Genomic DNA, 14293 nt, shown 5'->3' with positions numbered 1-14293 from the left:
TCTGACAAGCCAAGTTACGATAATAGAGCACCATTAACCCGAGCGAACTACTATAAGGTACAGTGTAATGGCTTGTAAGCACTTGCGGTTGAAATATGAATTTGGATTTCGCAAAAATCACCGTAAATTATAACGTTTTACAAACCGCCTTTGATATTACGTTTAAATAGGTTTTAATCATTTATCACAATATTTGCAATCCATTTCAACTTGATTTTTACTTGGTAATTTTTGAGTTTTTTATGTAGGGCAAATTACGCCGAGTTGTCAAATTTTTATTAGTTTTTTTTTAATGCAAATCGTCCATTTAATAACGTCGTTAATTTTATATCCATCAAACTTTCGTGTAAATAAATAAACGAAAGGCGCGATGGAATATCCATCATTCAAAATTTCTGCTTGCTATTTCGATATAAATAAACATTTTGCGAAATTTTTTCCGATTTATTTTTTTATTGTACATAAATTATGCCAAATCGAAACCGATAGAGCCTCGTGTTTTTAAAATAAATGATTTGTGAAAAGATTGGGCTATTTTTCTTCCGCTTAAAACGAAACGTTTACAAAAGCTGAGTAAATCGCATTGCCCTTAACTTTCTAAACAAAATGAAATTATCGAAACGTCAAAAACGAAAATTCAATTCATCAAATTTTTGTTCACGAAAATCGGGAAATCGATTTTATAAGTTTGTTCCGTACATTTAAGTATTACGACAAACCGAATAATAGGCTTTCCGCGTTTTAATTACTACCTGTCGGTTGCCTGTTGTTCTATAGCGCGTGGGATCTACACATTTTAAGTTGCGAATTATTGTTAACAACAAGTACTAAGTGGGTAATTGCAACATTTCAGATGGAAATAATAGCTAGCTTTATTGCAAAACGAGCAGGTCACCTGTTGTCTTATAGGCTTATTGCATGTAGTCTAATGTACATTAGCGCAATACAACTATCTATCGCCAATGTAATTTGCAATAACTCTTATGTCAGTGTGGTTAGCGTGTATAGTGCTAAAACAGGTGCATATTAATCTTGAAAACTAATTAAGAGTAAGCATGTACCGCGAAGCTGTATTTTTGGGCCGAAAAGCTTGCAAATGATATACGATTTACAGGTGCGAATTTGCTTTCGTTATTCGTAATTAAATTTTTAATAACTTTTCAAATCAATTTCTATTCTTTAACAGGTTTAGTAATTTCAGGTGTTTAAGGTTTAATTTGCCCGTTACTTTCTGTTTATAAGCATCGACGAAACAGAATTTCGGATTTACAAAAGAAAAGTTTTGCGAAAGAAAAATCGAATTAAGAAAATTGTGCCACAGCTTTAAAAGTAAGTATTATTATTCATGCAAATTTTGAACCAGGATATAGATAGCCCTATATTACCTGGCCATACACTATAATCAAACCGTGATTTTTAATTAATCTTTCAGCCTAATTGTCAGCCTGCGTTCGCTGCATTAGGATATTAACTTATCGAGATGGTTAGTGTTAATTATAGGACAACAAACTCCTGCTGGCTTGTACAACGTTTAATTCAAAATTTCCTCCTATTGAACTATCACGCGAATGACATTCGACGCCAGCAAACTCGTACTTCGGATTAGAATAATTCATGGCAATTAAATAGCTTATACACCTGACTTTTTCCGCCCGCTTAGGCTTTTATTACGTATATAGTGACGCGTTGGGTATTGCATCGCACCTTAATGCACGCTTTTAAATATCTTGAGCGCCTTAAACTTTAAATAAAAGCACCCGGAGTTTAAAGGCTATTACAGAATGTGGGTGGGCCATCTCTAAAGGTTAAACTCGGAATACTTTCGCTTACGGTATATATTGGCATACGCGCGTACGATTTCGGGCTCTATATTTATTAAGTTTTAATGCGATATCAAGTTTAAAGCAACGCACTGTGCGGTGAAATCTCAGTTTGTGGTTAGGGTTAACGAGCTAAGTTACCTCGTGGTTGATTTGGGTCGTCCCGACGGCTTTCATTTTGTGTTTTGTGTCTTTTTTTCGCCACCAATTAGTTATAAATTCGTTATACAATGTATTTTGGGAGGCTTTGTATAGCAAGCAGCCTGCACGGAGCCGGGCGCTTTTTATCAAAGCCAAGTTGATAGTGTTGTAGATATAGGGCAGTGGTTAAAGTGTATTTAAACATGATGTCAATAGATATGTATTAGTGCTATATATAGCCCAAAAGTTGGTCGCCTATTAGCAAATTAAATCTGTTTTAATGCATAAAGTTTCACAGACCTGACGCCTTAACTTCTTTTGTAGAGTTAGTCGTCAATTGGGTTGCTTTAAACAGGGCTTTAAGCATAGGAAAATGTTTTCAAAATATAAGGCCACTATCAGACAATTTGTCCTTCATTTGTATATACGCCAACGCCTGTAATAGATCATTAAGAGTGACAGTGTAAAGATAAACTGCATTTGTTAAAGCTGACCAGGCTACAGCAATACAACAACTAATTAGGGAACAGTTAAGTGAAAAGGCATTGCACAGGGGTATGTAATTAAAGCTAAGCTTGACAGAAAGCGGACCGGTCGTTGATGTTGAGAATTTTTGCTAATCCAATCTTATGCTTTACGTGCCAGGCATACAACCTAGCGTGAAATTGTACGATGCAAAAATCAACTGCTCGGAAAAGTGATCCAGCATATTTAAAGCCTCGCTAATTGGCTCAAAATTTTTGCCAGTCGCACCAAACAAAGCATTAAAAGGGCCGAAGGTCAAAATGCTTTCAATTTACTTTAATTATGGACGAGCCATTACCGAAAATTTACCCAAAACGTTATATTGAACACAAAATGCACAGTAAACTTAAATGACTTTGCCGTAGATACATTTATAAATAGTTGGTAATTTTACAAGAATGTTAAACCCGAATTTCGATACCCAATGGTCCATTTTCATACACTTTTGTTCCAATTCGAAATAACAATAGCGATACATTTCAGTCGTAACAAAGTAACGGAAACTGAACTTAAATCTGGCAAACGATTATTGGATTTACAACAGTGGTTATTAGCCCAGTGTGTTCTGGCTTTCTTTGAAAAAGTAATAGCTGTTTACCCGCTTTCTTACCCCAAAACCTATCTTTAAAAATACGTGTGCTCTAAATCCCGCAGCAGCGCGTCATAAAGCTATATAGATTTAAACATTACAAAGCTACGTACTGTTCAGGGGCAGTATTGGGTTACTCTAACTGCTGGTTTCTTTTTTTAAACGGGGGATAGGAACCGGCAATTTTATGTTATCATAAACAATTTTACATTCGTGGTTTGAAAAAATTTGAATGAAAAATTCGAGATAAAATTTGTAATGTCAAACTATTATTAACCTTTTTAAGTTCGTAGAGTTGTCAATAAGCAAAAATTATACAAACCTGAAATTACCGGACAAAGACGCGATTAATGTAACTGTATTCTATTTTGTTAATGTAAAAAACGTGACTATGATAAGGCTTTAAAATATTGTTAATATTTGCTTATATAATTTTCTTGCAAATAGCAAAACACGTTGTCTTTTTTTTAAACAACGCAATCATTCAAGCATTTAATATAAGTAATTTGATATCTTAACGAAACTTTAAAATTGCGAATATTTTAGGGTAAGGGTTTTTTGGAACTTTAAAATTTTCGAAATATGTGTTTTGTTATGTTTTGTATTATTCTAGCTCTTGTAGTGCGATATTTTAGGCTGTTAAGGCCATTGCAAATAGAACGTGCCTGATATTGTGAAAAATCGAAACTACTGACGTAATCTGGTAATCTTAACCCAAGACTTTACCCAACAATACCTTTCAGTTGTCAGAATACTGAAATCAATATTTTAAGTTGGCACAACTTTAGTGCGGTTTTACTTGCACATTTTTCAACCATTTATGACAGGTTTTAGACTATTTTAAATGCTTGTTTAAATTTTTAAATGCAGTTATATTTGTGTATGCTTTTTACTAAGCGTTTTTTTCTCTACATATTCTAAAAAGTAAACCCAAATTCAAAATGAAGTATCAGAAAATGACAAAATAATTAATAAGTATATAGCTTTTAGCCGTTTGTAACGGAAAGTAATGTATAGCTGAGTTATATCAACACAAGTATATCTGACCCATTAGACCACCTGGGTTAAACCTTATTGGCGAGCAAGTATTTTTATGAGATGTTATGACCGTTAAATTGCTTTTAAAGCCCTTTAAAAACGTCCCCTTTCGGCCATTTGGATATCCGGCGACGCTTAAATAAAAGAATATAGATTTTAAGATATTGACCCTGCCTTATATAGGGTAAAATCTATTTTCCCCTATCCCTTTTCTCTGTATCGTGTTCTATGTTATTGCTTGTACAGACTGGGCGTAGGTCTGGGCTATGCTTCATATACTACATCTTATATACAAATCTCTAAACGCATAAGAGTCGATTTTTAAACTATCTAAGCTATGTGAAAATTACCCTATTTCAAACCTATGCACTTAATTTAGTATGGTTTAATTTTGTTATTTTTGACGTATATTTATTTAAAGCGCACACCCTCTTTTATTTGCCAACGGAATAGTTACGATTGCACATACAGAATTTACGTCAGATTTCCGATTCGAGCTGACAAGAGTTAATGCACCTTTGGTTTAAATAAGTCAATCCCACCGAACAGCTATATAGTTATAACTTACGAGTTTTCCCCTGCCGAGCCGGCTTTTATTTGCAAAAGTGTCGCAGTGGGCTCATAAATCATTTTCGTTATAGGAAATATTCCGAATCAGACATCACAGTAAATAGTGCCGCGGTTAGGTTAGAGTAGGCGCAGAGCTGAAATGCGTAGGCCTTACATTTAAACCCATATTGATTTAATTTCGTTCGATTAAGTTATAATTCGGAAATAGCGATTATTATGCATATGTAAACTGTTTGCTGTGTTATCGGAGGATCTATAAATCACAAAACGAGGCCGAAATTAAGCGGAGAAAATCCCAATACCCGAAGCTTACTGAAAACTTGTCGTACCTACAAATTTGCAGCGCTCAATTTTGGGACTTCGTTTTTTTATGGTTTTGTAATCCAATACGAATCAGATGTAGACGGAGGTACTTGATACGAATCTAAGCAATTACCTGGCGTCATATCGACGAATGAGGCCTGTTATTAGGCCGTTTATTTTATACCCCTTGTATTATTGCATAATGTGATTTCGCTTAAGGAGAATAGGTTGGGATTTCTGGGATTCGATTGTGCATGCCTGGCTAGTTTTTAAAGCGCTCACGAATTACTTTTTAATTTTGTGACATTTACTCATTATTTAAAGTTTTAAGTAATGTTTATGTTATAATAATAAGGGTTAATTGTGTTTAGCCTAAAATAATTGGCATTTTATTAGGTTTATCTATAAGTTAAATCAAAATATTTTACGCGCCAAAATCGTATTTTTTAGTCCTTAATATTTTAAAATATTAAAACCCTATATTATAACGCTTGGTTGAAGTTGTTAAAATTTGTAACAAAAGCCCGAAAAGTTGACCACTTTATGAAAATCAATAACGCTAATCCATGTCTTAAGTTGCCCGAGGTGCTACAAATATAAGAAGTGCAGGCGTCCAGTTTATAAACCATCGATCATCGTCATATATTTCTGACACTGATAATAAACTGTTCAACTTATTTTTCGTTTTTTTTAATAAAAAATTATTAAGTGTCGGTTTTTGTGCTTTTAACGGTACAGCACGAATTTTGTTAAGTTTTTAATGGTTTTGTAATTGAGATAAAAATGAAATTTTTTATATAAACAACCCCTTTTTTGATTTCCTGACATTTTAAGGCATGTTGCATACTTTTCTTTTTTTTTTCCTTATTTTAATTTTAAGTATTTTATAAAACATTTAAATTTTTCTTTTTTGGCAGGAATTTTAAAAGGCGCAATTTTATTTTTCTTGGTAAAATTTGGCCGTAAGTTTATAGCATAAAACGTCCATCAATCTAAGTCCCCAGCTCATGGTTTATGCTCCGTAAATCAGCGTAATTTACAAAACACGTTTCCAAAAACAACACCAAATACCCGATCCTAGACTTTTTCTTTCATCAATATTGATTATGCTAACATCACATTCCGAGTAAAGCGTTAAATAGATGTTCTGTGACAGAGACCTATAAACTCTGGCTTGGGATTTTTTTTACGGTTCAAGTAGATATAAACCAGTTAGCGGTGCGCGTACATTTTCCGCATTAACTTCTACTGGAAATGATTGACAGGCCTCGGCAGTTCATTTCCTGTTAGTATGACCTGGGTACCCGGTTTTATTTATAAACAGATTGATGATGCTAAAACGCGGCATTGGTTCTTTGCTAAGCAGCCATTTTGTTTCGCCTAATTATACGACGTCTCGATATTAAGAGCTAAACATGAAATCGACTGGCAGTAATAGATCAAACATATTCAACACACTTTGCTTACTAAAAAGTCCCCTAGCTTGTAAATTTAATAATAATTTCAATTAAATCTTTAAGATAGCGGTCGCACACTTTGATGGACAATTGTATATAGCTCGAATGTTAAATTTGTTTGTACGATAAGCACTTGTTCATTAGTATCGCTTCAATGCCAGATTCATTCAAACGGGCATCATAGCCGAACGCTTGAATGAAAACGCGTTAAGTGCTTTAATAAATATATAGCAGTTTCGCATATGTTAACCCAAGTGTTTAAGTCGGTATCTAGATTAACGTTGGCGAAAAAAGGGCGGGAAAAATACGATTGGGTTACCATTTGCGTAATAACGCGTCGCTGTTGACCTTGTTGATTTGTAAGTTTTCGTCTACACTTGTACAAGATCTATGAGCAACGCTTTTTAATAGCGGTCGTCAAGGCCAAGACTCTATGTTATTTTAACCCTCTTGCGAATGTACTTGTGTTAGAAGTGTACAAGGAACAACAACATAACTTGGTCGCACGCTGAACTTATAAGTCTGCACGCAAAGCTATATTAGCTTACACATAAATACTTTAAAATTTAAATGATTTAATATTCAGAAAACTGATGGTCATATTTTACAAAACTAAAATTTTAAATTACAAAAACGGCATGTCAAAAATATGAAATCAAGTTATAGCATATATTTGCTGATTTGAGTACAGAATTGCGAACATATTTGCGTTTAACTCAGTAATTTACATTACTAGATAACGGGAGTAAAAAACAAGCAGAATTGACAATTAATACACCGAGTTAATTAGTAATAAATTATACCTGGAACGCAGTAGAACGAAAGCTTTGTTTTCTCATTAAGTATTCAGTTGACAGAATGCATATTTTGTAGGTTTAGGTTTCGAAATTAAACTTTTATCTTTTAACTAGAAGGAAGTCGTTAACCACAAGGACAAGGGCACGTTGGCGTTTATGTCGTTCAAATTATAGGTTTACCGGCATTTGGTGAATACTTATAGAAAGACATTTTTTATGAGATTTTTAGAAAAAAAATTTTTTTTTAAATTTTGTTGCTGTTATTTTTAAGTAAAATTTTTTAGGTGTTTTTTATAAACTTTTTTTGTTAAATTACGCATTGCATAACTCTATAAATCAGTACATTTATTACCAATTTACAATAAGAATAAAACTTTTAACCGCAATACACCAACAAAATTTTAAAACCTAACTAAAATTTATTTATTAAGAAGATATATCTGGCATCACTATTAGATGTATAAGGAGTAATAATAATATGGATTTTAACACTAGTTTATTTTTGAACGGAAATTCAATTTAGGTGGAATTTACGCTATTTGTTATGTGATATTTGTTATTTAAATAATATATCAATCAATATCTATTTTTTTAAATGTAAAATTATTGCCCTTTACTTTTAGAATAAAAAAAATTATTTAATTTTCTAGCGTAAACATATAGCCGTCGGTCTTACCTTTAAAATATTTTTAATGCCACTTTAAGTAGCAGCTTTGCACAAAAACAAGGCTAATATTGTTAAACAAATAAAACAAAACGGGTTTACGACTGGCCAATTAAAGGATTAAACGCATGTCAAGTCGAACTTGGCCAGCACTAAAAAGTCACGTGGCTATGTTATTATTTTAACTGTCAGTAGAACAACATACTAGGTTTGTGATTAATGTTGTTTTACTATATTCACTCCTCTTGTAAATAGATTGGGAGGTATATGTAGTACATGTTTTTAGGTAAGTTTTGCAACGAAATATGTTAAAACCTTGTTTTTGCAAGGCTATATGTTCAAGTTCAAAGCAAAACTAGATACAACAAAATTTGAATACAGTCAGAAAGGTGAAAGGGGGGTTATGACGATTTATCTATCAGCGTCTTGTTAAAAATTTTCGAAACTCTTTTTAAAAATTTACAAAAATTTATGAAAAATCATTTAAAAAAAAAAATTCAAAATCGATTTTGGGTGAAGAAATTTTTGTGCGTGTTAAAAATCTTATAAGCGTGTCGGGCAGACCAATGGTCATCCTAAATCAAAGCACCGTCCAATTTTTCCCTTCAAAGTCTAGTTACCGGTTAGGACAAATAAATCCATAAAACGCTTCGGTTTTTAGCCCATTGCAAAACAAACAGATTAGGAGCAGCAAGCACAATAAAACCTGACTCGCTTTGTTAAAAAACATATTATTTGTCCGGCTTTGTAAATCAGTGTACTTCTAAGTCGTGAGCATATAGATTTAGCTTTATGACATTCTGTATAAAAACATATTTAAATGGAATTTTCAGGAAGGCAAAAAATACTTTTGTTCTGCATGTTGTAATATTTGATATGTAATTACTAAGTTGTTTTTGGTAACAATTCACGTTCTATATTCACTGATATTTGATTAAGTTAAGCCTATCAAAAAAAAAAAATTTAGCGATCAAATTTTTAAATATTTTTTAAAAAATGCGTCGTTACGTAAATGACAATACACGTGTAAATTATTTTTCGCAATCACATACTGTTAATGCAATAGGATTTTGTACGTCTATAACCGACTACTAATACATTATAAAGAGTCCGAAGTTACGATTTAATTATAGTCGGCGGGCAACTTTTTTTCGGCAACTCTCTCGCAGCGAATTTTTGTTTCGCCCGTTTCGATTTATCTCCAGACTTCATTACGCCGAGGTTGTGCTCACGTGAAGTTGTCTAACCATTCGTTTTTCTCTATTTTACAGAAGGATCGTAGGCAAAAATTGACCGGTGACTAGTAGCTTATTGTAAACGATGAACGCTGTGGACCACGTCAGTTCGGATTAAAAAAAATTTCAGTCTGCATTTTATTGAATTTAATTGAACTGTTCAAGTTAAAGGAATTACAGTGATGATGGTTGCTTTAGCCGACTGGACGTTACTTGGAACCTTACTTCTGCATTTATTCATCGACTTGAGCTCGGGACTTCTACCCGACGTCGGCCGGAAAAACTTAATTAGACAGGCCGCTAAAAACGGCGACAGTGCTCAAGAAGACGAAGAAACAATTGTAGTCGAGTTTGAGAAGACTTTATTAAACATGTTTGGACTTAAGCGCAGGCCTACGCCGTCAAGCGACAAGCAAATACCGCGTATTATGCAGCATTTGTATAAAGCGCACATGGGAGATACATACGAACCGCAGCACAACATCGTTTCGACCTGGGAAACTGGGTTCGATTTACCAGGCGATGAAATTACCAGTAAAACCAACACTGCGAGAAGTTTTCATCATATCGGTAAGTCGTTTATTTTAGTCTGTGTGTATATTTGCGTTTCGCGCCATTGCTGTTATACCCAATTTATCAATAATATTTATAACTTAACAACGACGTTTCGATACAATTCATTTACAATCTACGAGCGAAACTTTCTAATAATAACATTTTTAAACGTTAATGGGTTAAATATTATAAATAAAATTGTTTATCAAAATTTAATACACGCTGTGAACATCAATAATTTAGAATGAAAGACAGAGTTTTTTTTGTAAAGCTACATTTTTTCGATTTCGTTTTTTCGGGAAAGAATGTGTCGTGATGTTATTTTTTTGTTATTGAAACAAGGTGTAGAGTTGGGTGTGTAGGGTTGGCGTCCATCGCCAGTGTGCAGACAAAACATTTCGCAATTTGGGGTAAAATTTTTGAACTCGATTGGAGTGTGTGCGAAATTTAAAAAAAAATATTTCTCTGGGAACTTTTAGGCCGGCACTGAAACAAGCCAAAACCCTGTTTTTATCATGTAGTTGACCGTAGAGGAAATACGAAAGGCATTAATTACAAGTCTCCGTCTCGCGCGTTCTATTCTCATTAAACTATAAGCCACCACAACTTAACTCACAAAACACAAATCCTATCAAAAACCATGATCGATGACGTCACATGCCGCTTCCGATATAAATATAACGAGATGATGACGTATCGTGTCACGTGTCGGTCGGATTAGGGGCTGTCGTTTATTAGTTTTGAAAGTCGGATAGTTTCCCATCGCGCATATAGGCGTGTGACCGATATTTAATAAGAAACGTATTGTGACGTAATAGGGAGATTGGCAGATTTAAAACAAGGCCCACCCCGCGTTTTTAATATGTGATTAGAGCTTGATCTGACCGAATGATAATGGCTCTCGTTTATTGAATTTTAACCAAGATAAATACACATGATTATTACATGAATATTGGAAGGAAGATACGATCGTATAGTTATAAATTACCGCCACTAAAAGGAAAAATGGGCTGGCGTTTTTAATTAGATTTTTCATATACATCAACGTCACTCAAAATTAATTAAAATATAGATACGATAATATACAAATTAGAAAAATCAAAATAAACAATTTTAAAATTAAAATTAGCAACACGTTTTTTAAATAAAATTTATTTTTTTGCTAAATATTGGGTATAGTGATTAATGAATGGTGTTTATAAACATGTTAGAATACAAAGTAGGTTCTACGTCTATTTAAACCAACAGACATGTCTAAAAACGGCGCCGTTCAATTGTCTTTACATAATTACACAACTATCACAAAACAATAACATTTGACCAAAAATCAACCTTTGCAAGATCCCGAAACACTGTGCACGCGCGACTTCATTGTTAAATCGCGCTTTCAACAAGGCATTCAACAAAGAGTCAGGTTTTGTACGACATTCCCGAATTTCCGACCAATAGTCAAACTGTCTGGCTCGGTGCTGGCCCGATATATTTATCATTAACTTTTCTTATCGCATAATGTAATCCCATTAGATGTTTGCTCGCCCCCCTCTTGTTTGATTATGTATGCACGAGGGCAGATAATTGCATTGTTTTCCGGACATAGCAAAGTGTGCGACACTTGCAATAAATCAACACCAAGATTGGCTTTGTTGCTGAGCAAATAAAAAACTTTTAAATGAACCCCTTTGTTTTGACCTTATATGCTTTACAGTGTTGTATTTGATAAAATATTACCAACTTTCGGGAATTTGTAATACAATAAAAACGCTGCGTCGGTGTTAATATGTACTTAGCCATAGTTCGAACATATTTATTTATTTTACACATTTTTTAATTTTTACTTTATTTTTTAGATGAAGACGAACACTTAGAAGGAATGCCTGAAAATCACATTCGACTTCGGTTTGATGTCAGCAGCATTCCTAACCACGAGGTAATCGGAGCGTCAGAACTCTTACTCCACAGAGAAGCGGTAGCGCAACACATTAACCTGGACGAGCACCATATTCATAGGATTAACATATACGAGATTATCAAGTTACCTGACAATACAAAAAATCAAGTCGCGAAAAACCCGGGCCTTCGGTTGCAGGAACCTATTACTCGCTTACTGGATACGAGGCTGGTAGACTCTCGCAACTCCACTTGGGAAAGGTTTGATGTTAGCCTTGCCTCAATGAAATGGGCCACGAATAAGCACGAGGACAATCACGGGCTTTTGGTCGAGGTGGTCCGGGAGAAAGACGGCGGGGAACCCGAGGGTGACCACAAGTCGCACGTTAGGCTTCGTCGTTCTTTACACAAGGACGTTTCAAACGACGAATGGCACCACGGTAGACCAAAGTTGCTCACATATTCCCACGACGGCAAAAATACAAACCTGCAGCGTAGAACGCGAAGAAGTAGCCGAAAAAACACGAACAGTTCAAAAAAGAAGCGAAGGAAGCATCGTCGCCGTCGCAACTGTCAGCGACACGATCTTTACGTGGACTTTAAAGACGTAGGCTGGAACGATTGGATTGTCGCCCCGCATGGCTACAAAGCATACTTTTGCGAGGGACTTTGTGAGTTCCCGCTGTCGGCGCATATGAACGCTACGAACCACGCCATCGTGCAGTCGTTCGTTAATTCGGTAAAACCGGAGGCCTCTTCTAAGCCCTGTTGCGTGCCAACCGAGCTTAATTCCCTGTCGATGCTATACTACGACGACCAGAGTATAGTGTTACTAAAAACTTACCATGACATGGAAGTCGGCGCATGCGGTTGTCGATAGCCAACAAATCAAATGTGTTGCTCGGCATAGCAAGAGTTTCCACGCGAACAGGCAAAATAGTGACGTCACGCTAACCGGCTAGTGGAGAACGGAACCACGTGACTGATAGAGGTAGATCACGTGACAATGGGTTGCAAGATAATCGGCGACTCGGATTTGAAATCGAAAAAATTCTTGCCAAAAACATTTAAGCAAAAAAACAAACACACCAATATATCAATGTAGTAGGGTATACGTGCGCTGTATAGCTACCTCGTGTCATTAAGGGTAAATTCTACGGTTTGGACGGCATTAAAAGCAATAAAAGTTACGATATTTTAACCACTTCAATATGATTTTAACTTTATTGCATCATTAATGCTTTAATGGCTGGTGTTTCGTTTTTGTCAATAAGCTATTTCGAGAAGTTGTTGTATACCATACTCTAAACCAAACCTATTTCAATCGTCGATTTTAATGTATTGCTTCAGCATTATTTCATTATTTATTATTTTTTTTGTTTCAATTTTGTTTTTTTGTTGAGTGTTATTATTATTTTTGCTAAGTTTTTTGGCGTGGCTCCTATAAGCTATTTCTTTTTTGCTGATAGTTTTGTAAACAACAACGTGGCCTGGGTATAAATAAAATTCCGAATATTTATAAACTTAACAAAAATAAACTTTAGATTTGATCAGTCTTCACACCACCATTACGATGGGTTATGCCATTTTACGCAAACAGACGATGAATAAAAAAAATTACCGAAAATTTTCGCTTATTTAAAGAGGCGTTATTGTTAAAATTTTGACACATTTCGTAATGATTTCTTATTCAAGTTTTTGCTGTAGAAAAATAGTGATACGCTATCAAAAACTAATTTTTTCTCAATCATATTTTAATTAAGAATATTCTTGACAACATAAGCTTCAATTTTTTATCCATTTTTAAAACGATATCTTTGTTTTATTTTATTCCATTTTGCAAATAACTTTGCCAGCGTTTCTTTTTCTTGTTGCGTGAAATGACATCTTTTTTACAGTTTACTATTTTATATTTTGTACAGAATTAAACTGAAGGAAATTGATATAAAACTTTGTGATAATAATGCTCGAAATAAAGGTAGTTGCAAGGGGAAATATTGAAAATATATACTTGTTTAAATAGAAAATATTTTAGGCTAAAAAATAGTTTAACCAATATAAATATGTCTGAACGGCGTAGAATATGTAAAGGCTTTAATAGAACAGTTGCAGCAAGGGTTAAAATGACAGGAAGACTATGTCATTCCTACCATATAGCGTGACAATCTAAAAACTGTCGCCTAGTGACTTTTTCCCGACATTCTGGATTAACGAAGCGTTAAAGACGCACAAAATTCTCTCCAGTTCTGCGAAGTCTCTTTCGCCACCAGTAAAAGAATTTGCCTTAAATCGAACTGTGTGACTTATAATTAACCAGACCTACATACTGCCACGGCACAAATCAAACGCAGTTAACATTTGCAGGCGCAAATTTAAGGTGGAAGATCAGCGAGTGCAGCTGCGCCAAGTTGTTTAGGCTAAAAACAAATCGGCGTTTAGAAAGTTTGGTGCCTGTTGATCAATACACAGAAGAACACTTACTTACGCTTCACGTGGAACTGATTAAACATAGCAAAAACATTACAAAACGTATCCCAATGTTAAGCCCTACACAATAGCAAGATTTTGAAGTGACTAAATTCCTGTATGCTTAAACCTAAAATAAGGTTAACACTTATAGCACATCTGCATTATAATTGCCACTCTTGCTATAGAAGTAAACAACACTTAACTCTTTATCAAAGCCAAGTGATTTTAAGTTTTCTTGTTAAT

The 14293-nt window shown here is 34.5% G+C and overlaps 1 protein-coding gene across 1 annotated transcript; it reads left to right on the top strand.

Annotated features, from left to right (window-relative positions):
* Nucleotides 1-913: 913 nt before the first annotated feature.
* On the top strand, nucleotides 914-13518 carry LOC145752018 (bone morphogenetic protein 2-like). The gene is made up of 3 exons (XM_082568200.1): nucleotides 914-1329; nucleotides 9176-9709; nucleotides 11542-13518. Exons 2-3 carry the CDS (start codon nucleotides 9322-9324, stop codon nucleotides 12459-12461), a joined length of 1308 nt encoding a protein of 435 aa, XP_082424326.1. The 5' UTR covers nucleotides 914-1329; nucleotides 9176-9321; the 3' UTR covers nucleotides 12462-13518.
* Nucleotides 13519-14293: the final 775 nt, after the last annotated feature.

This window comes from Corella eumyota, chromosome 5 (assembly GCF_963082875.1).
Source record: "Corella eumyota chromosome 5, kaCorEumy4.1, whole genome shotgun sequence".
Classification (NCBI taxonomy): domain Eukaryota; kingdom Metazoa; phylum Chordata; class Ascidiacea; order Phlebobranchia; family Corellidae; genus Corella; species Corella eumyota.
This window is presented reverse-complemented; position numbering and strand designations above follow the sequence as displayed.

Bases quoted from the DNA above. Each gene is read 5' to 3' on its own strand.
- LOC145752018 (XM_082568200.1), top strand. From the start codon at position 9,322: ATGATGGTTGCTTTAGCCGACTGGACGTTACTTGGAACCTTACTTCTG. The intron at 9,710-11,541 runs GTAAGTCGTTTA...TTTATTTTTTAG, and splicing joins GAGAAGTTTTCATCATATCG to ATGAAGACGAACACTTAGAA.